Here is a 24,501-nt window from a genome sequence, read left to right on the forward strand (position 1 = left end):
TTTTGTCAAGGATAAAAAATACAGGCCTGTGAGTGCTAGAAGATCCGCCTACACACATTTTTCCAACATTTGTGTTTAATTTGCTTAAATTGTCAACCATCTATGCTAACTGTTAGCGAGCCATTATATGTTAGCAGGAAGCTAAGGCACATGTTAAGGCACATGTTCAGTTTAAGTCAGGTCACTCGCATCTCAAAAAGCCACCGTATTTAGAAGCAAATCTCAAAATTGCACGCCTCACAGCGTCGTTAAAGCGACAGCCTTCCCTCGGATAGAATCTTCAATTTTTTTATGACTTGACTGTGGGTGGCTTCAAGTGCAGGACTCTTGGAACGCATGGATGATGCTGTTATAGGCAGGCGGCGGCGTTTGCGAGGGCAGGAACCCCTTGAGTCCGTTCCCACCCAGCCAGAAGGAGTGGCGCTTGTCAGGGACCAGGGCCGCCGAATCGGTCGTGTCCTCGGCCGGGCTCGCCCGGGTGTCCTCTGCCATCTCCAGACTGCCTTTCCTGGGCATAGGTCGAAAGGTGGACGTCTCCGGTCCCAGTTTGCTACCCACAGGTCCCACCGGCTCCAGCGATGGCTGGCGGTAGACACTGAGGAAAGTGCTACGGTACAGGCCTAGCTGGCCATCCGCCGGGATTTGCGAGTGCGAAGATCTGCCGGCTTTCTTGCGCGAGCGTCGGGTGATTCGGGCGGTGGCCCGGCGGCGGGACGCCCACGTCAGCAGGACGTAGACCAGGGCGCCCAGAAGCAAGCCCACTAACACCGACAAGCAGAAGGCCAGGATCATGTCGCCTGGGAGGAAGACAATGCCGAGCCTTAGGCATGCAGCCAATTCATTGAAAAATCACAACATAGATGAAAAAAACTCTTTGGGTGCTTTTGTAGGGTGAGTTTGGAAGTCAAAATTCATTCTATTTTAGGAGCAGTGAAAAGCTGTTTTATTTTTATTCATGGTGTATTTTTTATCAATTTTTAATCGTTTTTCCAAGTGATTTTTAATCAAGATTTTTTTTGTGTGTGATTAAAAAAAAGGCTCACACTTTTAGTACTGGCTTGCCTTTTTCCTTTATCACTGGAAACAAATATGACTAAACTTTTAAAAAATCACTCCCAACATAATTAGTAGTTAAACATTAGAGTTTTCTTCTATTTCCATATTACGATTTTTTTTCACTCAAAACCTGTGAAGATGTTCATGTCCCAAACATATTTACTGCTATAAGAAAAAATAAGAAGCGCATAGCCATTAAGCTCAACAACAAACATCGTCTCGACTATCGACAAATCTCCAAAAGTGTTGACCAACAAAGTCTCAGATCCAAAACAAAACAAAACAAAAAAAAAACGCTCTCACTCACCCGTATTAAAAGATCGGAGTATCTCCAGAAAGGGGTCGGTCTGGTTGTGTGCCATCTTTGCCAGTGTTTCTCCACCAGCACCTTTCAGAGCAGCTTCTGCTTCTTGCACAACTGGCTCTGGAGGAAACTTTGCAGTCACGCTTCCTTCCCCCCTTTTTAAAATTAGCGTCGCTTATCTACATCGCCTGGTTTCCCTTCTTCATCATTTCCTTAAGATTGATTACCTTCTCGACGAAATAAACGGCGACTTATTTGTGTTTTATTTGATCCTTTTGCAGCTATCATCAAATATGCGTCACTAAGAAAGACAAAAAGAAGCCGAAATGGAAGCGTCCGCGATTGGTGACTGTTGGCTCTCTTGCTCGCAGTCCCTGTGGGGATTTCCTTCCATTGTTGGCGTGTTTTCCATTTCATGCCGCCTCCAAGCTACAAAAGAACCTTTGGAGAACATGCTGTACTGCTGCCTATTCAATTTCGTCTTGACAAATTTCAGAAAGTTTAGTGTATTTTCGCAATGGCTAAAATGCGTCATCAACATTTAAATTGCTATTGTTTTATTCTGCCCATTATTTTGCCATGGATCAAGTTTCTTACGAATCTGATTTGGCAATTTAGAGAATGTGTTCTTGCACGTTAAGTGAATATTCTGCCATTGTGGATTTATACAGATCGCGTCGGCTTTTGTTAGTATTAACATTTCCATTGCTAACGCGTGAAGAGACTTTTATTGTGGCATTTGTCCCGAGGGTAGCTCAGCCCCTTTCCACATAAGACTCATGCTTTATTGGGACTCAAATGGAGAAACAATGTGCTTTTGCAATGCTTTTTATTAGAAATCCATAAATACAAGAAATACAATTTCAAAAGCTCCACATCATTTCTAGAGCCTCAGTCTTCTCATTCATTCAATAGCATGTCTTTAACATTAATCTTGGTTCAATTCTAACCATTCTGGAGCTTGTTTCATTCAGGACAATCTCCGGCTGATGGGCTATCTTTAAATTGACTGAAAAATTTTAAAACATTTTTTGGAGATGATGCAGAAAATGCGTCGTCACGATTCTCACATCTGCCAGACATCAATCAGGTTCATGTCGCCCATTGTTCTCACGTGTGTGACTGTGTCGAGTTCGACTAGAGACGTGTAGGTGAAGGTGGCATTGCCGGTGATGCTGATGGTGATGGAGCGATTGTCATCGCCAGCCATGATGACCATCTGAACAGCAAGACGGCAGTGTGAGCGAAGGGGCGGCGTGCAGCGGCAGCGGCGAGAGGGACCAGATTTTGCTTTTTACCTCAAAGAATTTGCCTTCCTCAAACGGGAAGGCGGTCTGAGAGCGATCCGGATGCATCATGACGTTGCCAGTCGTGCGGCATTGCCGCAAAAACACGTACCGTTCGTTATCGTAGTTGAAGCGAGCGTTCAGGTAGGCCACCACCTTGTCATTGTGGTACTGGTCTGTGTCCAGGCTGACAGCAAAACTGCAACACAAAAACACAATAAATTAATAGTCGGGTTGTCACGGTAACAGCCTTTTGGGGCGGGGATTTGGCTGGGTACCATGTTGGGTGTTTATGGACCTTCCCTTTGACAACGATGCGCCGACCAGGTTTGAAAGGTTGAATCAGGTCCCCGACAAGATTATTGCTAGTCTGGGGAAAAAAGATTGGGTGTAGTAACAACAACAAAAAAGCAGTAGCATGTGCGCCACACACAACAAAAAATTACCCCCCCATAATCTGCAGCATTCATCATCATGAGTCTGCTCGAGCAGACGATCTCCGGTAGGTTTTGATGCGCCGCTTTGCTTTGTTGCAATTTCTGATTGACAGGAAACAAAAGACACGGTGAGCGTCATTATGGTGTCAGCCCCTCCCTCCAGGTCGACGACCACTCACAAACTCGACTTTTCCCGCAATGGTCAGCTGATTGACGAGTTCAAATGCCAGTTGTTCCGTCAAGTTCAACGCGTTCTCGTTGGCTGTCATGACGGTGTAGAGAGTCGGCTGCTGCACAACGGGTGCGACTGCCACGGTGGGTTTGAGACGGGGAGTGGACTTGTTATTTTCTTTGGCATTGGGTTTGGCATTGTGTTTGAATTCATCCGGATCAAATTGAATTCCAGGTTCGGAATCCTGATCGTTGCTGTTGGAGGAGCCGAGTGCGCCGTACATGCGAAGCAGCGGCAGCGTGATCGAGATAGTCAGCACGACTATGACAGCCACTGCGATGGCCACCTGACAAAAGTGGGACAAGTCATGCAATTAGTCACAAAACATATAAGCAGCTCCCTCAGCTTTGCGTCTCCGTGTATTAAGTGGGCACCCTCTAGTGGCGGAATCGTATTAAAGGGGGAAAAAAGAGCGTGTCGCTGATGCACAAACGCGCATTCAACCATTTTAAAGCAGAACTGAATATAAAAGCACACATGGGGGAAAAAACGTGAAAATCAAGTTTCTTTTCGAAAAATGTTGTGAAAATTAATGGTATTTTTGTGGATCTTGAGTCAAGATTTTTGACATTGTAAAGTTGAAATTGGAATGACTAGTCAAACGTGTTGCAAAATTAGATGTTGACGTAAAGTTGAAATTGAAATGACTAGACAAAATTGTAGCTCTCGCAAAGTGTTCGTTCCAAATCACAAAAATTATATTCGCTTTCTAGTCTTGGCCACTGAATATTGAGAACCTCCTACACAACGTTTAGCTTTGAATGCTGCGAACTTACCAAAATTTTCCAGTGACAGTTTCGCATTGTGAAGAACGAAGCACCCGCAAATGGGCAAACGGGTCAACTGGCGCCGACGCCTGACAATTGCAAGCAAATGTGCAAACGTGTCTACTCGCTCCGACGCCCGACAATTGCACGCAAAGGCGTCCGGCAATCCCGTTATGGGTCAAGCAGCACTTTGGAAGGCGTTTGTGTTTTATTTGTTTGTGACGCACTTTGGGTCGCCTTGCCAAGTACGACTGTACATGTAAGGCATGAAAGCTGCAAGGCAAGCAAAGCTTTGTCAGCTTCCAAGGTCGCTTTGCAGTGGCGTTGGCTGACGCTGCAAGTGCTTTAAAAAAGTTCTGCATCGTGTTTTGCTGTGTTGCAAGCGTTTGTGTCAGAATGCTCCATATCCAAGTTTCTTCCAATTTCTTACATGAAATGAACATGTTTATTTACTGGAAATGTTATATCAATAAATTATTTAATTAATATAATTGTCATCGTTTGTACATAGGACGATCTGGTTGAATGGCGTTTTGGGGAAATAGTTTGTACGGGGCTAGTGGCGCAATGGATAACGCGTCTGACTACGGATCAGAAGATTCTAGGTTCGACTCCTGGCTAGCTCGTGCTTATTTTGTAGCAGCACTTGAATTACGAGATACAAGGTTGGATTAATCCTCCGATTTGTGGAGTTTGCCTGTTGCATGCGTACCTTTATTCTGGGTTTTGCGTTTTCCACCTTCAAAGCTCATTGACCACTCTGCTGTTTCATATTTAAATGCATTAACAAAGATTATAATATATATAAACATACATATAAATAATTGTGACATTTAACATTTTAGAATTAAATACTTAGAATACATATAGAACGGTTTTGTTCATTTTGTGATGTAGCTCCACTTTTGTCCACTTGATGGAGGCACATGATTGTGTTTTGACACAGAAGATTTGAAAGAAGAGAAAACCCAATCCGATGTTAAAAAACAAAAATCAAACCCTACATATCAAATGTCTGGCCAGCCCCAAGGTAAAAGAGGTGCATTTCATGTTTGTTATAAATGAAGATGCAACTGCATCTTTTTTTTTTTTTGGTGGCGTTACCATGGAAACCCGGCAACATACGCTCACTTCCGGTGTGCATCTTGGCATGAGCTACCCGGATGAATCCGAACGCAATAACGGTAAAGAAACAACAACCTAAACCTTCGTGTTTGTGTACTTTTCAGTGTTTTAGTCGTCCAACACGTAATAGTTTTTGTTAGGGGCGGGGTGGAGGGCGTGGAGTCCATTCAAGTGTCGTTTCTTCTGTCGTTGTTAATGTGCGTAAACTTCCACAGCAACTTCATCATTCGAGAAGTTTTGTTTTTGTTTTTACTGGAGGCTAATAAGTTCAAGCTAGTTCCTCCAGAATCAGCAGTAAACGTACGGGTTGATTCAATTCATTTTAGTGTCCTCTCTCATGGTTAAACTTAACAGTTCGTTGCAGTTGGGGCACCTGCGATCTTTATTTTGCAGCAGCAGCAATGGTAAAGTACACACAAGTACAATCAAGTGTTCGGACATTTTGCTATGGAATTAAAGAAAGAAGACAATAATACAGGAATGGCCAGCTGTATTTGTCTTTTGTAAATGTTATTTCACATTGTAAACCGAATTTAAATCCCACCTGGACATTTTATTAACATCCAGCTTTAGAAGTGCTTTTATTTGTTACTCACTCTATTAAAATATTTATCATGGAAATGTGGGGACAAGTGGTATAGAAAATGGATGGCTGAATAACAAAAGTAACATTTCTCTGCCCCATCAGGCTATGAAACGAGGAAGCGCAGCCATTGGACGGTGACACCCATGACGTTACCGGCGCATCACAGGCAACACACACTATCACACATTCTCACACACACCCTCTGAGACCTCGCCATGGCCTGTCCGAGGCGTTGTGTCACGGGATGTGTGGACATCGCTCACGTGATGCAAAAACTGCAGGGTGAGTGGCTTTCCAACTACTCATTTCAATTGTGTTTGCGTGTGTCAGTGTGTGCGTGCGTGTGTGTGTATTTGTTCTTCTGTGCTGCTGCTGCTGCTGCAACGGGGCGTGCTGCTGATTCAGTGGCTGGGCTGCGGGCCAGTCTCAAGTCACTCTCACACGCACACACACAGACACACACAGACACACAAGCTAACATCAGCGGGCGAGTGGCAATCAGTCAAATTGTGAAAAACTGCTCCCAGTATATCAAAAACATAGTGCTGACTTTGTCCCAATGTGCAACCTCACTCCTGTCACTTTTTGTCCAAGTGGCCAAGTGAAAGTCATTCCAATCATTCCGATAGCTGAAAACTAAAAGCTTGAACCGTATCAACGTCTCAGGGATGCATTCCTGTTGTATTGATGCTAACTTTGCAAAGGCAGGGAACCCCACTCCCTCCAGTCATGTTTTGTCAAAAATTTGAATATCAGTCCAGTGAGTTGAACCTAGTACCCTTTATTTAGTACCCTTCTGTTTCATTTTATTTCAAGTTTGTATGGAAGGAGAAGTTTGTCATCATGTGGTGACAAATGTAACGCGCTTTTGAATGCGGGCGAAGTTTGCACAGGAAGCTCCGTCAAAGCAGAAACGGCCACAGCGCTTTGGCACCACAACCACAAGTCTTTCCTCACAGTTGCTAGGGTGACTTGTCATTCTCTAAGTGTGACATTGGGTTAAAATTGCTTTTTTTATTTTGTGGTTCTACATCTGGATAGGAAGGGTGTCAAAATCAATCATTTGTATTTTCAAAGTGCCCTCTCCCCCCAAAAAAATAAAAAAATACCAGTTGTGTTTTTTTATTTTTTTATTTTTTTTTTTATACAATGTGTATGTGTGACATCATCACTCCAGTGTCAGCAACATGTGCTGGACTGAGCGCCTGAGCAACATCTCTTTGTCAGTGTCGGTGAAGAGTGCCAACGGGCATCTTTTACTGAAATAGTTTTTTTTTTTTTTTTTGGTGGTCCAGTTGCAGCATCTGCGTACAGAGCACCAATAATAGAATATGCAGCTCTGATCTATTTTTAGCAGAAAAGCTTTCACATCAATGGTGGTCTTGAGAGAGGAAAGGAGGTTTTTTTCCCGCATTATCGTGTTCTATGCACAAGAGCGACGTCAAGTGATGAGAGAATAAGCAAAGTAAAGTGCTACGGGGGGAAATCCCGTGGTGGTTTTGTTGGGTGGGGGGGGTTTCTCATTTGCTGTCACAATGGCAGACTGGGAGCAGATGGTAGACTAGCTGTCGAATCGATGAATTATTGAGCTTTTTACGCTCCTTTCAATTAGTTTAAAGTGAAAATAGAGGAGTGCCACAAAAATAACATGTATTCAATAAAATATATATCTTAAATAAAAGTATAGAAAGCATACATTATAAACCTTAATTATCTTAATAACAATTGTCAAGTAAAACTCAGTCAGTTTTTTAAAAGTCACCTGTCAAAGTAAATTACAAATTACTTTTTGTTCCTATGAATTATACGTTGCAGTTTTGATAATCCATTTTTGTGGTGGGAGGTAGGGGGGGGCTACATTAGCGTGTTTTAGTAGTATGAGGTGTCAGTTACGGAAGATTAGCTAAAAGAGCCTCTCGGTGAACCAAACTCGTGACATCATCATCTGCCGGCCGCCGATTGGCTGAGCCGCCGATGTGTGGCCGGTTATCTGACTGTGCTTGCTGTGATGATGACACGGCGGTGCGGCGGCGGCTCCACATCCGCGGCCCCTCTGGATGGGAATGCCACGGCCGCACGGAAGCATGCCGTCGTAAATCAGCCATCGGAGAGTGTGTGTACGCGTTAGAGAGGGGAGGGGGGCTTGTATTCATTCCAGCCAGCCGCTTCCTGCTTTGAGGAGGGGGCGGGGGCGACCCACCGTGGACGTTGCTCCTTTGACACATGGGGCTGTCGAATGGCTCGCTACAAGGACGCCTGCGCCGGGAAGACCTCCTTGAATCTGGTCACGGGATTCTTTCAGTATCTGCGGGGTAAGTCCTCGCTTGGTGGCCAGCGCTTTGTCATTGGCGGACGCCGCATCGGTTGACGCTCCGGCGGGCATCCCGTGTGCGTTGACAACCACCACGTCTTGTGAGCGTGACTGCCGACGAGTCGGTGGGGCCGGAGTAAAAAATAACAGCTAACAAAAAAAACCGAAGCTGCTGCATAATGCACGAGGGGCTATTGATGGAATCACAAAGGAGGCGGCGGCCGCTAATCTCCTACCATGACCTCTTTTTGAGAGCTGCACAGTTGCTCGCTGCCGCTGCAGGCTTACTGCTGCAGTGCTCCCGGACAGCTAATTAACCTCACATTGTATCAGCACGCACGGACGGATGGATGGAAGAGTCGTCGCTCCAGTCAGAAACGGCATATAAAGCTGCGTCACGCTATCCACCAACGACAGTTTCTTGAAGGTTTCACGTGACGGAGCCGTCCCCAAACAGCTTTAGCTGTAAACGACAGCTGAGACGAAACGAGACTGCAGTCAGCGTGCGGCTGCTTTGCTCAGGTCTGAAAATCCAGACATCCCGACTCAAACCCAAAGGAGCCCATCGGTCCATACGGTTACGGACAGACTCGGGCACGGTTTGATTGCACCAACCAAACAGTGGCCCGGTTTGACGCAAGATTACGACGGCAAACTCCTACGCGGACCGAAGTGACGTCCAAATAAAGGTCGTAAACGGACCAGACTCGATGTGAACTTTGCTGTCTGAGAACAACGCCTCTTCGAGCGACGATCGTTTGATCACCTCAAAGTGTGCCTCGACTCGATTGTCTCTTTAATTATTCACAACGCGTCTTCCTCTTTTCATGATTTATACTCCTGATTGCTATTGCTTGATTTTCACAGCCAGAGTTTATTTCAACCTTTGTCTGCTTCTGACGATGTCGTGTTCTTCTTTGTGCAGATGAGCAAGAAGCCGTGCAGAAGAGAACCTTCACCAAATGGATCAACTCTCACTTGGCTAAGGTAAGAGTCGGACTCTTCTCCGCTTCGTTGGCGAGCGGCCAGCGTGCACATACGCCGGTCGTAGCAGCTCGCACTGACGTTTGTTTCGAGCGAGTATGTGCAGATGGAGAACGACGGGGCGAGGACATTTCCCCGCAGGCTGCCGTCTAAAATAGCGCCCGCCGTTGATGTCAGCCGCCTCGCTTCGACTAAGAGCCTTAAATAACAGCGGCGGGGAAAGTGAAGCGAAGTGGCCGTGCCGTGCCCACGCTTGGTCCAGAATTTCACAATGTGAAGACAGAGCTCATGAAAAATGATGATAATGATCCGCTCATCTTTTCACTTTGAATGACTTGGCACCTTTTCCAGTGCACTCCACGGTTGTTTCCACTCTAACGCCCTTCCCGTGGTGGGTCGATAATTTTTTTTTTCCAGAATGGGAGGAAGAGCTTTCGTTGGGATTTTTTTCTACATTCACCCCATTTTGGGGGTTTGGAAAGAAAATGATAAAAAATGGATGGATGGGTGCCACATGTGTCAAGTCATCGCCTAGGCAACGAAACCATCTTTTCAGCCCTTGGGTGCTTGTTGCTAACAAGCCTGTTTTTCCCGAGCAGCATTTGGTGGGGCCTCTCCGCGCTTTGGCATGCTAATGTCCTTTCGCACGTCCAATTCAGGCGGGTCGGGCACGGTGGCAGCGGAGGAGGCGCCAAAACATTCGTCTGGCATTGTGGACACTGCAGTCTGTCTTCTTCTTGCCTTGTCTTGCAGCATAAACCACCGCTCGAAGTCAACGATCTTTTCGAGGACATAAAAGATGGGGTGAAGCTCTTGGCTCTGTTGGAAGTGCTGTCGGGTCAAAGACTTGTGAGTTGACTTTATTTTTTATACACATCAGAAGTTGCCCAGAATCAGTTAAGAATAAAATAAGAAATCAACTTGACCTTTTTCCAAGACTTTACAGGTAACGGTAATAATCAAGATATTTTTTCCATGTACAAAACAGAATCCAACCTGTTTTGCTTTTATACTACGCTACTTTATACGAATATTGATCAACATGGCGGAGCTTGAAGACTTTTTGGAGATGGTTCTTGTTTGTTTTACGATCTGTGTGGACTTCACCAGCCCTCCGAGCAAGGCCGCCAGCTCAAGCGGATCCACTGGGTTTCGAACATCGGCACCGCGCTCAAATTCCTGGAGGGCAGGAAGGTAAGCATTTTTCTGCTTGCCCCCCCATGACAGATATTTACATTTGTTTCCTTTGTCTCCCATCACGTGTGCGCTCAGTGTCGGTATCAAGGATCTCCGGTCAGTCGCACCGGCAAAACCGCTCGGCAACTCTTCGCTTTCTTTTCGATTGATGCACAGCGGCATGACGTGCTGATCGGTGGATGCGGCGCATGCAGCAGAGACGTTGCGATTCACGACAGCTGACTCATTAAAAAAGGCCAATTAAAAAGTCTCTTTTGCATCATACGTTCTCCGAGTCACATTTGCTGTGCTGACATCTGCTTTGGCTTGTTGAAAAGGAACCTTTTGCTAGCATGGTTCCAGGCAGCAACGTTGTGAGTCCGTGCAGAGTGTGCCAGGCCTAAAATCTTGGCGAGCGAGGGGTGATGGGTGATGTGACTCAATGGTTATAAATGCTAAGTGAGTTAGCATAGCCTAACAGGACTAGCTTGTGTAATATGAGCCGCTAGCTTGTGTCGGTTAGCCGCCGTTTGTTGCTATCATGCCTTGTGTTTTTTTTTTGTTTGGCACAACTTGGCACATTTGGAAGCGTGCTAAACCCGAGAAGCTTTTTTTTTTTTCTTTTTTTTTTTTTTTTTAAACTTCAGCGGTGAATGCCTTCTTCCGGGGAATAACAGATGCGTGGCTTTTGTTTCAGATCAAACTGGTTAACATTCACGCTACGGACATTGCGGACGGACGGCCATCCATCGTCCTTGGGTTGATATGGACCATCATCCTTTACTTTCAGGTCTTTTCATTCTTCAGAATACAGCCGGGATCTTTGCTCCAGATAAACACCGTCTTTTCCCTCCTCAGATTGAGGAGTTGACAAGCAACCTTCCAGCCCTCCAGGCCTTGTCCGCAAGCAACTCCTCTGTGGAGAGTTCCGAAACGGGAAGTCCTCCTATGAAGAGAAAAGTTGCTAAGTTTCAGGGCAACGCCAAGAAGGCGCTGCTCAGATGGGTCCAGTGCACCGCCGCCAAGTAAGTCCACCAGGAGAGCTTTTTACAAAAACTTCCAAACTGCACTTCACTCTGGTCCGGAATGAACGAGTCTCAACCCTTTTCCACAGGCATCACGGGATCGAGGTGAAGGATTTTGGCACGAGCTGGCGGGACGGCTTCGCCTTCCAGTCGCTGGTGTACGCCATCCGGCCCGACCTGGTCGACATGCAGGCGGCGCGCTCAAGAAGCCACAAGGAGAATCTGGAGCAGGCTTTTGCGCTAGCGGAGAACGAACTAGGCATCCCTCGTCTGCTGGATCCAGAAGGTGTCGGGAGAGTCGGGTCTTCTTCAATTGGATGGCCCAGGGAGAGATCGGATGTTTGATGGCTCTCGTTTGTGTCGCTCGGCAGACGTGGATGTGGACAAGCCGGACGAGAAGTCCATCATGACGTACGTGGCGCAGTTCCTCAAGCACTACCCCGACCATCGCCACTCGGATAACGACGGGCGGCACGATGAGGTAACTCTTGAACCCGCCTCCGTGACTTCAAGTGACCTCATGCGACCTCATGCCATTTTTGGTTTCCTGCAAATCTGTTCCAATCGCTTTCTCACGATTCAAACGTCTTACTTGCCTTCTTCTCATTTCACGTCGTGGCAAACGAGCGGTGCTGAGCTTTTCTGGTTGTGCGTGCACTTTTAACGCAAGAGCGCTTGGTTTGCTATCCTTTGATTTCTCCATCCGCCTGCGTGCACATTAAAGCTGCGCCCGGGCTGCGTTCCCGCCTTTGTGCTGTCACCTGGCGTGCTTCAGGCGAGCCGCGGGCTTGCTGAGTGACGCGTGCCGTCCGTCCCCGCCGCCTTGCTTTTTTCTCTGATGCGACTCTCTTGTGTGCTTGGCCGCCTTCCGCCGGATAGCTTGCCCCTCAAGACATCGAGCAAATGCTCGAGGTAGGTTGGCTTTCCTCAACTCTTCGGTCTTTAAGCCTCCGAGCTTTTGTTTCTGCAAAGTGCGTTCTAAAAAAAGTGTTCACGGCGCAGAATTAGCAAGCCAAAAGTATGTTCGACCTCTTGCGAAATCTCATACCTGATAGAGGGAGGAGCGCAAGATGCTGAGGGAGCTGAAGGTGTTCCTGGACCAGCTGGAGAGAGACGTGCTGAGAGCCCAAGCGGCCGAGGGCAACCTCACTGACAAGTATCAGGTACTTCCGGGAAAGTCGCTTGCTGTCACGTCCATCCGTGTGTCCCGACCGCTTTGGTTGCCTTTTGCGCAGGCCTTCAAGAACTTGCGCGTTCAGTACGAGATGAAGAAGAAGCAGACGGATCCACTGCTGCAGCCGGTCCGCAAGGACGGGAAGCTGTCCGTGGATCAGGCTATGGTCAAGCAGGCGTGGGATCGCATCTCCATCAGGGTGGGGCTCCCTTCGAGACGTCCTTGCTTTATTATTTGTGATATTTACGAGCGATATGAACCCGTGTGACAGAATCTTGATTTTTTTTTTTTTTTTTGGTGGGTGTCAAACGCAGCTGCTGGACTGGCACATCCACCTGGACAAGTCCCTGCCAGGTCCTCTGGGGGTGATCGGGGCCTGGCTGCACCGAGCGGAGATAGCCCTGAGGGAGGAGGTTCCCATGCAGCACGCTCACGAGGAGACGGCCAACGTTCTCCGCAGGAAACTGGAGCAGCATAAGGTCAGCTTGCGCCGCACTTTGCTGTTGGAAGGAGACGCGTCCGTTGTTGTTTTAGAAAACAAGGAAACGCTGAGTAAATGCAACTCTTTGCGTTTCAGGAGGTGTTAAAAAATCTGGAATCGCACAGGCAACCCTTCCAGCAGATCCACCGAGACGGCTCAGTCAACGGCGTCCCGCTTCCGCCGGAACAGCTCCAAGATATGGCCGAACGGTGAGTCGCCTGCCCGCTCACCGTTTGGTGACTCAAGAGGGGAAAAAAGTCAAGCAGCTTTCCAATCTGTAGGTTTAATTTTGTGTCTACGTCATCACACGGCCACTTGATCAAACTGGAATTCTGTGAGATGAAGTATAGGCTGATGGCCTTTCTGCTCTTGGCGGAGTCCAAACTCAAATCCTGGATCGTTAAATACGGCAGGCGGGACGCAGTGGAGCTCCTTTTGCAGAGTTACCTGGTGAGTTTGTCGTTTGTGAGTTAGTTGCGGAGGCGCGACGGCGCAAACGCTTTCATTTGGGATCTTCTCTTGGTAGACGTTCATCGAGGGCCGCGGGTTCTTCGAGCAGTACGACGTCCTCTTTTCGGCACTCAAGCAAGCGGCGGACGTCTACGTCAAGTCGGACGCTTCGAGTAAGTCTCTCTGACCGCTCGTATTACGGCGGCGCCTGCATGTCAGTTTTGTCGTAAACAACATTTCATCTTTTAGAGTCTAAGACCTGTTCCAAAGGTAAGTCCCAAAAAAATGGAATGGCATCTTTTAACTTGCTTCGCGCTTTTCATCCTTCTTTCTGAAATAACACCTCACATAATTCAGTTCCTGTTCCTACTTGATGATACGAACTAACAAGAAAAGCCAATCGAATTTTGGCACAACGGATGGACGGCCAATAACATGTTCCGCATGCTTTATCGGCGTCGGTAGTTGACGAAGCGGAGGGCGTGAGCAAATTCCTTGGCGACGCCGCGGCTCAGTGGAAGAACCTGGCGCTGGAGGTGCGCAGCGTTCGCAGCATGCTGGAGGAGGTCATCTCCAACTGGGACAAGTACAGCGCCACCGTGGCGGCTCTGCAGGCCTGGCTGGAGGACGCTGAGCACGCGCTCAACCAGTCCGAGGCCTCCAAGCGGGTACGCACGTAAAAAGTCAAGAAGGATACGAAAATGTAGGGCCTGACAGGCCGGCAGTTATAAATACCCCCAAAAGGTTTACAATAACCACAATATGCCAGCAAAGCACTACTTTAGTGAAGATGCCACGTGTTGGCAAAGCACTACTTTTGTCTAAAGGCACTACGGTGCCAAAAGATGGTGAATAGTTCCGCTCCAACCTCAGTGGTCTGTCTCTATGCAGGACTTTTTCCGCAACCTGTCCCACTGGGTCCAGCAGCACATGGACATGAACGACGCAGGCAACTTCCTCATCGAGACCTGCGACGACAGCGTGTCACGAGACCTCAAGCAGCAGCTCCTCCTTCTCAACGGCCGATGGCGGGAGCTCTTCGTCAAAGTCAAATACGTAAACAAAGTCTCTTTTTTTTTTTTTTTTTTTTTTTTTTAACGCGTCAAAGTAGAGGTCGGGGGATTGGAATCACCGTTGGCTTTTTGTTGTCAGTACGCGAGAGCAGATGAGGTGGACAAGTTGAGGCACGACTATCAGGACGGCATCAACACGTTGAAAATGTTTATGGACGCCACCGACGAGAAGATGAACGCCGCCGTGCAAGTGTCCTTCCTCAACGTCCGCGCATTCGCTCAGGACGTGGAGGTAAAGGCAGCTCATGTAACGTTTGTTGACGTCAAGCACGAAGGCATCACCCCCCCCTCCCTCCCCTCCCCCGAAGGACATCAAGCACAAAGTGCCAGCCATGGAGGCGGCGTGCAAGGCGGCTGGTCGCACCGCTCAGCTGCTGAGCAAAGACACGCCGCAGGAGGAGCTGGCTCAGATGACGTCTGTGATGACCTCCATCAAAGAGCAGCTCGCCAAGGTGCGGCCATGCCGCTCAAATTCCCTTCAGGCGTGCTGAATGCAAATTTCTGACTTGGAATGACAAGAATCAAAGTCACCGTCTCAATCACGCCTTCAGGTGAGAGAGCGATGTCTGCCATTGCTAAAGGAGTCTCAGTCCCTCTTGGCTCCTCTGGAAGAAATGGAAAAGAACATCACTGGCTTCTACCAGGCCCTGGAGAAGGCGGGCCACGTGACGAGCGGCACAGACTCAGAGGGGCCCGTGGACTTCAACCAGAAGATCCAGGTGATGCTTCAGAGTTCTTCGGTCCATCTTGGGACACGTTAGGCTGACGCCTCGTTTGTTGCAGGAGCTGGCGGCTGCCACGCAGAGCTGCAAGAAGTGTCTGATGGTGATTGAGAGGAACCACCAGAGCATCCTGAAGCTCATGGACACCAGTCAAACACTGCAGCACATGGACTTGAGCCTCCTGCAGAAAAGAGTGGCGGACCTCCAAGCCTCCTCACAGGTAAAGAGCTCCTGTGCTTTTCAAAAGGCATGACTAAAATTGACCTTTTGCAAACTTTTTAACGCGCTCGGATGCGCAATGTTGTGTTATCCAACAAGGAGCTGAGGAGCAAATGTTTCTCCATCTGTCGCAATGTAGGCCATGTTTAGGGAAGCGAGCGAGTGGAGGAAGCGCGGGGAGGCGAACAGCAGCCTGATGAGGAGGTTTGACGAGTCGCGGCTGGAGCTGGAGAAAATCTTGAAAATGGCGGAAAGCTGTCTGATGGAAAGCGGCAACCCGGAGGAGCTTCTCAAAAAGCACACGGTGAGGAAGCGGGATGGCGCTTTTTGTTGGTTGCTACCCTGCCTTCTAATAACAGACTCATGCTGCCTTTGCCAGGAGTTCTTCGGGCAGCTGGACCAGCGCATCTTAAACACGTTCCTCTTGGCCTGCGATGAGCTGACCGACATTTTGCCCGACCAGGAGCAACAGTCACTGCAGGAAACTGTGCGGGCACTACACAAACACTGGAAGGTGGGCTCACGGAATCCAACTCGCCGGAGCTCGTTCTCTTCCGACTGCTCACAGTTTGCCGTCTTCGTTGTACCAGGACGTCCAGACCGACGCTCCCTTCCACCTCGTCCGCCTCAAAGTGGAGGCGGAGCGGAGCAAGCTGGTGTTGCTGCTGCAGGAATGCCAGGCCGAGGTGACCCGGGAGAACCGGCACCTGGCCAACATGGGCAGCGAGAGGCTCGTCAAGGAGCACCGGGTGAGCCACTGAGTGCCCCCCGCCTGGTGAAAAGTGTCTCACAAAGCCGATGATGTCCTCTGTCCCACCTCAGGCTTTCTTCAGAGAAAAGGGTCCTCAGGCCCTTTGTGAAAAGAGGCTGCAACTGATGGAGGAACTCTGTCAGAAGCTCCCCGAGGGCGACGCCGCCCACCAAACTCTTGAGAAGTCCAGGAAGGACTACGCCGAGATCAGCGAAGAGATTGAAAACACCCATCAAAAGCTCATGCAGCACCCAGACAAATGGAAAGACTACAATGCCAGGTAGAATCATTTAAAATGGCGGTTTTACAAAATAGGGGAGTCAGGCCATAAAATGATTGGCCTTCAGGGTGAACTCGGGGAAACTCAATTAGTTGTCAAAGAATGGATTCATTTTGACATTTTAAATTGTCACGTTGCCGCTTGTGTGTTGGAACAGATACGCCGAGCTTTCTTGCTGGTTGATAGCTAAAGAAAGCCAACTGCGACTCCTGAGAAACCGGGCAGGCGACCCAAGGAAATACAGTCAGGTCAAGGCCAACATCACGGTAACGCTCGCCGTCGCGCCAACCTCAAAGTCGAGCCTCGTTGTGGACGATCCTTTGGCATCTGAGTTCTTACTTTGATCTTGCTGCAGGAGCTGAGGAACGACGCAGAGCTACAGGAAGGCAACCTTTCCTGGCTGAAAGCCCGCATGGCCATTCTGATTGAGATTTGCGCCGACAGCGACGCCCAAAGGCAAGGAGGTGCCCTCAGCAAACTATCGGCTGATTTTAAGGCTCTCCTCTTATCTCTCATTGAGGTGGGTAAAAGCAACTGTAGATCGATGTGGTGTCATCGACTCGTCCCGATCTTACGCTTTGGGTGTGTTCCAGGCAGAGAAGATGGTCTTGGCTGTGGGCGACTGCGTTCAATTTCGGCAGGAAGTGCAGACCACTTTGGACGAGCTTCTCAGAGCACAGAAAGAAGCTCAGGCAGATGTCTCCAGAATCCTCGATTGTCCCACTGTGAGAGAAGCCCAGCAACTCCTGCTCGTGCACCAGGTTTGGATGACTCAAGAAAAAAAAGCATTCACGCTGGAAGCGCCAGTGACTCTAAATTGTGTCTTTGCCAGCAACTTCTGAAAGGGCTGAAACTGAAGAGGAAGGATGTCCAGGGGCTGATCAGTCGGGGGCAACAGCTGCAGGCCGAGGAGGGCCCAGGAGAGACTCTGCAGCAGGACCTGCACAGTCTGGAGAACACGCTCAGCAAGATGGAACAAAACATGGATTCGCAGGAGCAAAGCCTGGAGGTGGGCCGCCACTTTTCAAAGACGTTGTTTTCTGCACTTTGTTGCTTTTCACACACGCCAATGTTTTGTCGTCTGCAGGTCACGCTGGCGGCCTGGCAAGAGTTTGACAGCCAGCAGGAGGCGGTGCGCCACTTTGTGAGCAAGGCTCGATCCATGACCGAGCGAGACCTGAACTTTAGTAGTCCGGAGAGCCTGGCGGTAGAACTGGACCAGGCCAGAGTGAGTCAGACTTAACTCCTTCACAAACAGTGCAGAGTTTGAATCGATGTCAGTTTTAAATGCAGAATATTTTCCATTTGTATCAAACAGGTGCTTCTGAAGCAATGTGAAGCTGAAGCCTTGCACATGAACACTTTGCTCAAGAGAGCCACGGAAATCCAGCTGGGCCCAAAGAACAAGACTCTGCTCCTCCAGCAAGCTCGCTCCCTCAGCGATCAAGTGGACAAAGTGGAGGCTGGGCTCAAGAAGGAGTATGCTTCTTATTTCAAGGTTAATGGGATTTTTTTTTTTGAAGCTGTTGTGTCATGTCTGCTTTTGTGCTCTAGCATGAAAACGGCAGAGGCAATGAAGATCAAGTGGGATTGCTTTGCAACTGAGTTTGAAGCCTTTTCCTCGTGGATATCTGACAAGGAGAAGCAGCTGGACACTTTGAAGGCTTCCAATTTGGCACTCAAGCAACAGATGGAGACAGTGAAGGTAAGCTTCAGAATTTGACTCCGTTCTCCGCTGAGAATAAAGAATATATGCCTGGGAACATGTGACCGTGTCTTCAGGTAGTGGAAACGGAGCTCCAGGAGCATGCTCGGGTGCTCCCCGGACTGGAGGCGAACTCCCAGGACATGGTCCAGTTTGTTTCGTCGGGCGAGGCGGCCCGCATCAAGGCCCGCTTGACCCAAATTGGACGCTACTGGGACGAGCTGAGGGAGAGCGTGCGGCAGCTTGATGGGCAGCTGCAGGAAAACATCTCACAGCAGCAGAAGTTCTCGCAGAGCCTCCAAGAGGTGCAGTGAAAGAAAAAAATGCATGTTAGATTTATCGAAGATTTGTACTTTTTTATTCAAGAGTTGTTTTGTTTTTTAGGCTCAAGCATCACTTTCTGAGTTACAGTCAAAGCTGGAAGATCCGATCAAGACGTGCAGTTCCTCATCAGATACCTACAGAGCCCTTCAAAACCACATGGTGCTTGATTCTTACCTGTTGCGATTAACATGGAAACTTCACAATCTATAAATGAGGGATGGGCAACTTAAACAACGGAGGCGGCCTCAATTAGGAAAACTCAGCTTGTGTTTGAATTCGCTCGACATATAATCTGTTTCCTGTTTGACCCAAAAGACATTTTGTTGACCTAATTCAGTGCTCTCTTATTGCCAGGACCTGCTCACTCTTGTTCTTTAACAAAAAGGACAGTTTTGAGCAATGTCTGCCATCTAGTGGTAAAGACTGTTATTACAACTTACACCTGATCAGCTGAGCTAAACAGTTTAGTTTTCAATTGCCCATCCCTGCCCTGTATGGACAAATGCTGCCAGCATGGACCAACTGCTCGTCTCGTGTGTCTGTCTCGCAGGACGTCTGTCAGCAACTGGAGAGGCTAAAGGGAGCCTTGCTCTCCTTGTCAGCTGCCGCCCGGCGACTCAGCGACAGAGAGAAAGCGGAGGCGACCGTGAAGGCGTTAAATACCAGCTTTGAACACAACACCCAGGAAGCCAAGATCAAGCAGAGCGCTCTGGAAACGCTGCTCACTGTTTGGCAAAGGTGAGAAAGAAACAACCTGAGGAGTTGATGTGGTGATTTTTTTTTTGCTTTGATTTGTGAGTTCAAATTGTGGGATTGAGCCTCATGTAGGTCACCGCTTGAGCGAAGTAACAACAAAAAAGCCAAATAATTTTTTGGGGGATTGATGGGCTGCAGGTTTGAGAAACAACGTTGCAACTTTATTTCCTGTGTGGAGAGGAGCGAATGTGCCATCAAACCTGAAAGTCAGTGCCTGTCGGCCGACAAGGCCAGACTCTGCAGCGAGCTGGACGACATGCAGGTACACGACACACTTTTCCGCCTAACCTGAAAAAAAAAACAAGCCAGCAAGCAAATGTCTGAAAACAATAAGAATTGCTTTTCAGGCCTTGTACTCGGAAGTCCAGACTCTGGGGCCCTCCCATGCCGAGCTGGTTTCTCTCGGGACATCGCTTTATAGTGCTGCACCGGATGAAAAAGTCACCCAGTTGAGGGAAGAGCTTGATGCCCTGCAGACGAGACTCCACGCCCAAAATCAAGCTCTTCCTCAAAGGTACGTATATAGACACTCAGTATTCTTTTGTAATATTTTTTTTTTGTACTGGGGGGGGGCAAGTACAGAGTTAAGGGGGACTTTATGAGGAATCTAAGAATCGCTGCTAAGGAAGTTCTGTTGCCTTCTTTTTATCCTTCAGAATCCAGGAGCTCCAGAAGCACCTGGCCCTCGTGGAACAGTTTGAGCGAGACCTTCAGAAATTCTCTCAGTGGAGTGAGACCATGCTTTCAAGTCTTCACACGTCTTCCCAAGTCAACATCAGCGACTTGCCCTCGGCCAGCACCCGAGTCAATGTAAGTCACGAGAGAGACACAACAAACGCACGACATGATTTTTATCCCCCCATTACATCCAATCAAATTTAGTCCTATTGTTGATTCCCCACTTAGAAAGTGAGAGAAATGGGTCAAGTTAAAAAAATCAATCTTGTTTTATCGCTTTGATTCATTATTGGAAATGGAACAAATTTTCTGTCATTTTCATTTTCAGGAGACCCAGGCGGCCTTGCAGAAGCAAGCAAGTGTGAAGCAGATGTTAGATCATCAGGTAGAGACTCTCTGTCAGTCCTGCGACGCAGCCGACGTGCAGCTCCTCCGTAGCCGAGTGGACAGCTGCGTCCAGCCCTACCTGGAGGCTTGGCACATCGTCCGGCTGCAGTTGGAGTGCCTGGAAAAACTCCAGATGTTCCAGCAGACGCACGTCGCGGTGGCGGCAACGTTGCAAAGCCTGCAGCAAACCGTGGAGAGCGGCGGGAGCTGGGACCGCGGCCGAGTGGAGGAGCTGCAGCGGGAGCTTTCCGGCGCCGTGCCGGATGTGAGCCGGCTGGAGACGCTGGCCGTTGACCTGGATGGCGTCCTCTGCAAAAGCCACCTGTATGTGGGCGGCGAGGGAGGCTCTCGAAAGTCGTGCCGCGCGTTGGCCGATTGGCTCGGCGCCGAGCTGGATGCTGTGAGGAACCTCCTGGGAACCAAGCGGAGCGAAGCCGAGGCCTTGGGGTCTCTGTGGACTTCCTTTCGACAGCGGAAAGAGCAGCTGCTCAAGGCTGTGGAGGACATTGAAGAAAAAGCCGACCTTCAGAGCTTGAAAGAGCCTGCCCTTCTGCCTCTACAGCAAAGGTAACAACATCCTTTTTAGAATTGGTTGGAACGGATTAACGTCATTTACATTTATTTTTATGGGAATATATAATTCGAGCTCCAAGTGCTTTGAGTCATGAGCGTAGTCGTAAAAAGTTTGGACTTCCCTGATTTTGTTTGTGTCAGGTTGCGCTTCTTCAACCAGCTGGAGGACGAGTTGCAATCTCACCAGCATGAGGAGCAGTGGCTGAGGGACAAGGCGAATCAGCTGGCCCAGCGAGACGCTGAGCTAGCCGCGGAGGCGCTGAGGGAAATCAGCCTGCTGGAGACCACGTGGGAGGACACAAAAAGACTCATTACAGAGAGGTGCAGTGCCTGCCTTCTGCTAGTATACTGCTAAAGCTAAATAGTGTCTATGTTATGGTGCGATATCCCCTTTAGCAACACAAACACATGAACGATTAATATTAGTGCCGCACTGATGAGCTGAGAGGAGTCGAGGCCTTTGAATTGATAGAATATCTGTCTTTTTGTCTTGTGTGTTCAACAGACAGGAGCAGTGCAACCTTCTTGCTGAGCTCATGAGAGAATATCAAATGCTCAAATCCACCATCGGCAACGTTTTGGAGAGCGCTGAACCTCTGCTTGAAATAAGCTCTGTTCTGAAGGACCACGAGGAAACCAAGCGATCCCTAAGCAAGGTCAGAACAAACTCGAGTTGTTCATTTACCGTCAATCGACACGTCAACTCCCGTTCCTCCATCTCCAGCATGAAGCGGTGAAGACAGAGATGGCCAACAAGCAACGAGACCTGGACCGGTTCTCTAGCAAAGGAAAACAGTTGGTGACTGAACTGAAGAAGGTGCCAGAGTGCGACTCGCAATCGGTCAAAAAGGAAATGGAGACGCTCGTGGACCAGTGGCTGGATGTATGTTGAACAAGTCCGTCTGTGGTGCCAACCCATTTTTCTGTGGGAAATTATCCAATTTCACCTAATAGATCCGAAAAGTATATCCCACCGACGTTTAGTGATAGCCAGCGCAAGCAACTGCTCTTACACTAGCCTGTTAGTGGATCAAACATTCGGAAACACTCAACTCGAAAATAAGCGACTGACCAACCCCATCCTGCAGGTGTCGGAGAGGGTGGAGGAAAACCTTCAGCGCCTGAAGCAAAGTTTACTGCTGTGGGAAGACGTGCGGCAAATTGCAGAGGATGTGGAAAGCTGGGCCGGCAGCTGCATGACGGAACTCAACGAGAGCCTCAACAACCTCAATGACAGCCACAAGGTGTCAGCAAGACTCTCTGTGCTTCAGGTAAGATTCTTACCGTAAGATGCTCACACATGAAAAAACAACTAGACTACGCCCCTTAATGATTCCTTGACAACAGGAGCAAATGGGCGAGAAGGAGCTGAGACTTGCAGATCTACAGGGCAAAATGGCAGAGCTGAAGAGGAGTGGTCAAAGTCCGGAAACCCCTCTAAAACTTCAAGTAGGTAAACCTGGATATGAGAAACACTTCCAAATCAATGCTCTCCAATATTGTTTGTTTGTGACTGATTTAAATACAAGTGTCACAAATCAACTCGCAAGACCTTAATTCCAACTGCCACAGTTGCTGGAGAACGACCTGAGGAAGAAGATAGACTCGGTTCAAAAGCTCCACGGGCAGGCGCACAGAAACCTGCAGGACTTCAGATCCCAGAAGAAGCTGCTGGAAGATTACATTGCCCAAATGTCCGCTTGGCTGAAGAGTATGGAGGACTCCTTGGTCTCCTCTCCCGCTGGTTCGGATCCCGAGGACATCTGCCGAATAAAAGTGAGACTCCATCTTTTCATCATCTTTTCTGGCAGCTTCTTGACAACATCCCATTTTCTGTTTGTCCGTTTTTGGTTGTTGTTTCTAGGAACTCCAGAAAGAGCTGCAAAATCAGCAGGGAAGTATCGACTCCACCAGGGAAAGCTTGAACAACCTGTGTCGCAAATATCCTTCGGAGGAGCTTTCCAGTTTGGGCTCCGCGCTCACCGATCTCATCAAGACTTACGAGTCCGTCAACCAGGTTTCGGCCAGGACTTTGGCGTCACTGCAGAATTGTCTTCAACAGCAATTCAATGGTGAGAAACGTAATTCACACAAAACTTCAGTGATCTCTAGTCTTCAACCTTTACGTTTGATCCACAGATCTGGTTCAGGAATTCCATCGCTGGCTTGTGGAGCAGAGGGAGATTGTCAAAGAATGCAGTGATCGTTCCGGAGACACTTGCATCGTCGAACGCAAATTACAGAAACTGAAAGTACGGTGACTTAGGGATGGAAAGACATCCCATGTTGGTGTCTGAGACTTGCTTTTGTTCTTCAGGGTGCCACGGAGCGCATGGAGGAAGGCAAGGTGCATCTCACGCAGGTCTGCGAGGAAGGAGAGAAACTGCTGCTGCATCTCCCCAAAGCCAACGCTGGCCAAGTCCAGCAGCAGCTCTCCTCCATCCAGCAGGACTGGGACAGCTTTGTGGAGCAGTGCAGACAGAACCAACAGATCCTGGAGGACAGCGCATCCCTCATGAAAGGGTAGGCGAAGCACTACTTCATCCTCGCTGTCTCTCAGAACATACTAAAACATTTGTCTGCAAAAATAACACATTTAATGCATATACACATCTGTGTATAAAATAAACACTTTGGGTCACAAAACTGACCCCTGTGGAACACCACAAGGAGCACTACATTAGTATCACTATGATAGAGAATATTTCTTTTCAGATTTGAGGGCCGCCTGAAGAAGCTGAAGTGGTGGTTAGAGACCATGGAGAAGCGGATGAGCTCAGATCTGCTTGAAGCCAAACAACGCGGTCCTGAAAAGGCTTTACTCCAACAGGTGGAGGAATACCAGCAGGAAGTGCTCAAAGAAAGGTGCCCATTTGAATAGCTCTTGGTTACTGCATTGAAGTAGATGTGTCAGACTGAGTATTTATATTTCAAATGACTTTTACTCCCTTCATTTAACAACGGACACAAAAGGAGGTTAACTGTTTTTTGTCTGATGTAGAGATTCGTTTGAGTGCCTGTGCCAGGAGGCGCAGGCCCTGAACGAGGGCGGGCGAGGCGACGGCAGTGAGACACGGGTGTCAGCGCAGCTGCAGTCGCAGTATCAGGCCTTGCTGCGGCGCGGGCGCGAGCGGCTGCATGGCTGCCAGCTGACTTTGCAGGAGCAGCAGGCCTTTGAAGAGACGCTGCAGGCCACCTGGACCTGGCTGCGCGCAGTCCAGGAGCGTCTGGCTGCGCTCAACAGCACCGTGGGCAACAAGGAGACTCTGGAGAAAAGGCTCCTCCTCGTGCAGGTTAGACACACCTTGTCCCTCATTCGACACCAACTTCTACCTCGACGGGACTGTGGCGCCATCTTGTCTTCATCCGACGGCTTTGTGCTGCCAGGATATCCTGCTGATGAAGGGTGAAGGCGAGGTGAAGCTCAACATGACGGTTGGAAAAGGGGAACAGGTCCTCAAACACAACAGGATGGAAGGCCAGGAGGCAATTTGCTCGCAGCTTCAGAGTCTGAAGGATGCCTGGGCTAATATGTTGATCACCTCCATGAGTTGCCACAGGTATGAGATGTCAGGTTGCGTGGAAAGGTCTGAACGATGGCCAATCGCACCTTCACAACGTCAGTTCAAACAAACAATT

General features: G+C 48.7%; 3 protein-coding genes and 1 non-coding gene across 7 annotated transcripts in view; 2 read left to right on the top strand and 2 right to left on the bottom strand.

The window, feature by feature from the left end:
* Window positions 1-36: 36 nt before the first annotated feature.
* myct1b (myc target 1b) lies at window positions 37-1,737 on the bottom strand. The gene is made up of 2 exons (XM_049740450.2): window positions 1,364-1,737; window positions 37-797 (listed from the first exon to the last, which is right to left on the bottom strand). The coding sequence occupies exons 1-2, from the start codon at window positions 1,416-1,418 to the stop codon at window positions 313-315; spliced, it is 540 nt and encodes a 179-aa protein (XP_049596407.1). The 5' UTR covers window positions 1,419-1,737; the 3' UTR covers window positions 37-312.
* Window positions 1,738-2,172: 435 nt separating this feature from the next.
* Window positions 2,173-4,288, bottom strand: LOC125980853 (galectin-8-like). The gene is made up of 6 exons (XM_049740449.2): window positions 4,092-4,288; window positions 3,263-3,601; window positions 3,093-3,185; window positions 2,925-3,016; window positions 2,659-2,845; window positions 2,173-2,579 (listed from the first exon to the last, which is right to left on the bottom strand). The coding sequence occupies exons 1-6, from the start codon at window positions 4,116-4,118 to the stop codon at window positions 2,427-2,429; spliced, it is 891 nt and encodes a 296-aa protein (XP_049596406.1). The 5' UTR covers window positions 4,119-4,288; the 3' UTR covers window positions 2,173-2,426.
* A 347-nt stretch (window positions 4,289-4,635) lies between these two features.
* trnar-acg (transfer RNA arginine (anticodon ACG)) lies at window positions 4,636-4,708 on the top strand. Its single transcript has one exon. It is a non-coding gene; the product is annotated as a tRNA-Arg (tRNA).
* Window positions 4,709-5,165: 457 nt separating this feature from the next.
* Window positions 5,166-24,501, top strand: part of syne1b (spectrin repeat containing, nuclear envelope 1b) — a 59,184-nt gene continuing 39,848 nt past the window's right edge. The window contains exons 1-54 of one of the 4 annotated variants that reach the window (XM_049741229.1): window positions 5,166-5,266; window positions 5,896-6,075; window positions 9,030-9,091; window positions 9,842-9,937; window positions 10,199-10,282; window positions 10,361-10,381; window positions 10,962-11,054; window positions 11,123-11,289; window positions 11,379-11,575; window positions 11,661-11,770; window positions 12,169-12,201; window positions 12,345-12,452; window positions 12,525-12,662; window positions 12,778-12,942; window positions 13,041-13,153; window positions 13,226-13,394; window positions 13,471-13,567; window positions 13,644-13,664; window positions 13,860-14,062; window positions 14,286-14,450; window positions 14,547-14,699; window positions 14,776-14,919; window positions 15,019-15,186; window positions 15,251-15,409; window positions 15,548-15,712; window positions 15,788-15,922; window positions 15,999-16,157; window positions 16,231-16,439; window positions 16,597-16,705; window positions 16,795-16,959; window positions 17,033-17,200; window positions 17,272-17,448; window positions 17,527-17,667; window positions 17,758-17,918; window positions 17,994-18,144; window positions 18,222-18,449; window positions 18,529-18,627; window positions 19,019-19,206; window positions 19,363-19,486; window positions 19,572-19,738; window positions 19,881-20,034; window positions 20,231-20,856; window positions 21,004-21,183; window positions 21,368-21,518; window positions 21,587-21,745; window positions 21,951-22,133; window positions 22,210-22,311; window positions 22,435-22,638; window positions 22,727-22,934; window positions 23,002-23,114; window positions 23,180-23,385; window positions 23,578-23,727; window positions 23,864-24,155; window positions 24,250-24,422. In XM_049741229.1, coding sequence (XP_049597186.1) covers window positions 6,009-6,075; window positions 9,030-9,091; window positions 9,842-9,937; window positions 10,199-10,282; window positions 10,361-10,381; window positions 10,962-11,054; window positions 11,123-11,289; window positions 11,379-11,575; window positions 11,661-11,770; window positions 12,169-12,201; window positions 12,345-12,452; window positions 12,525-12,662; window positions 12,778-12,942; window positions 13,041-13,153; window positions 13,226-13,394; window positions 13,471-13,567; window positions 13,644-13,664; window positions 13,860-14,062; window positions 14,286-14,450; window positions 14,547-14,699; window positions 14,776-14,919; window positions 15,019-15,186; window positions 15,251-15,409; window positions 15,548-15,712; window positions 15,788-15,922; window positions 15,999-16,157; window positions 16,231-16,439; window positions 16,597-16,705; window positions 16,795-16,959; window positions 17,033-17,200; window positions 17,272-17,448; window positions 17,527-17,667; window positions 17,758-17,918; window positions 17,994-18,144; window positions 18,222-18,449; window positions 18,529-18,627; window positions 19,019-19,206; window positions 19,363-19,486; window positions 19,572-19,738; window positions 19,881-20,034; window positions 20,231-20,856; window positions 21,004-21,183; window positions 21,368-21,518; window positions 21,587-21,745; window positions 21,951-22,133; window positions 22,210-22,311; window positions 22,435-22,638; window positions 22,727-22,934; window positions 23,002-23,114; window positions 23,180-23,385; window positions 23,578-23,727; window positions 23,864-24,155; window positions 24,250-24,422 — 8,180 coding nt within the window. In that variant the 5' untranslated portion in view covers window positions 5,166-5,266; window positions 5,896-6,008. Of the gene's footprint in view, window positions 5,267-5,895; window positions 6,076-7,312; window positions 8,106-9,029; window positions 9,092-9,841; window positions 9,938-10,198; window positions 10,283-10,360; window positions 10,382-10,961; window positions 11,055-11,122; window positions 11,290-11,378; window positions 11,576-11,660; window positions 11,771-12,168; window positions 12,202-12,344; window positions 12,453-12,524; window positions 12,663-12,777; window positions 12,943-13,040; window positions 13,154-13,225; window positions 13,395-13,470; window positions 13,568-13,643; window positions 13,665-13,859; window positions 14,063-14,285; window positions 14,451-14,546; window positions 14,700-14,775; window positions 14,920-15,018; window positions 15,187-15,250; window positions 15,410-15,547; window positions 15,713-15,787; window positions 15,923-15,998; window positions 16,158-16,230; window positions 16,440-16,596; window positions 16,706-16,794; window positions 16,960-17,032; window positions 17,201-17,271; window positions 17,449-17,526; window positions 17,668-17,757; window positions 17,919-17,993; window positions 18,145-18,221; window positions 18,450-18,528; window positions 18,628-19,018; window positions 19,207-19,362; window positions 19,487-19,571; window positions 19,739-19,880; window positions 20,035-20,230; window positions 20,857-21,003; window positions 21,184-21,367; window positions 21,519-21,586; window positions 21,746-21,950; window positions 22,134-22,209; window positions 22,312-22,434; window positions 22,639-22,726; window positions 22,935-23,001; window positions 23,115-23,179; window positions 23,386-23,577; window positions 23,728-23,863; window positions 24,156-24,249; window positions 24,423-24,501 lie in introns of those variants that run through there. The other 3 variants (XM_049741230.1, XM_049741228.2, XM_049741227.2) reach the window with 3 other exon arrangements.

Source organism: Syngnathus scovelli, chromosome 14 (assembly GCF_024217435.2).
Source record: "Syngnathus scovelli strain Florida chromosome 14, RoL_Ssco_1.2, whole genome shotgun sequence".
In the NCBI taxonomy this organism is placed as follows: domain Eukaryota; kingdom Metazoa; phylum Chordata; class Actinopteri; order Syngnathiformes; family Syngnathidae; genus Syngnathus; species Syngnathus scovelli.

Excerpts from the sequence above, each read along its gene's own strand:
- LOC125980853 (XM_049740449.2), bottom strand. The coding sequence starts at position 4,118 with ATGCGAAACTGTCACTGGAAAATTTTG. Across the intron at positions 3,602-4,091 it reads ACTGTCACTGGAAAATTTTG|GTGGCCATCGCAGTGGCTGT; the intron begins GTAAGTTCGCAG and ends CACTTTTGTCAG. Across the intron at positions 2,846-2,924 it reads GTCCATAAACACCCAACATG|TTTTGCTGTCAGCCTGGACA; the intron begins GTACCCAGCCAA and ends TTTGTGTTGCAG.
- myct1b (XM_049740450.2), bottom strand. The coding sequence starts at position 1,418 with ATGGCACACAACCAGACCGACCCCTTTCTGGAGATACTCCGATCTTTT. Across the intron at positions 798-1,363 it reads ACTCCGATCTTTTAATACGG|GCGACATGATCCTGGCCTTC; the intron begins GTGAGTGAGAGC and ends TCTTCCTCCCAG.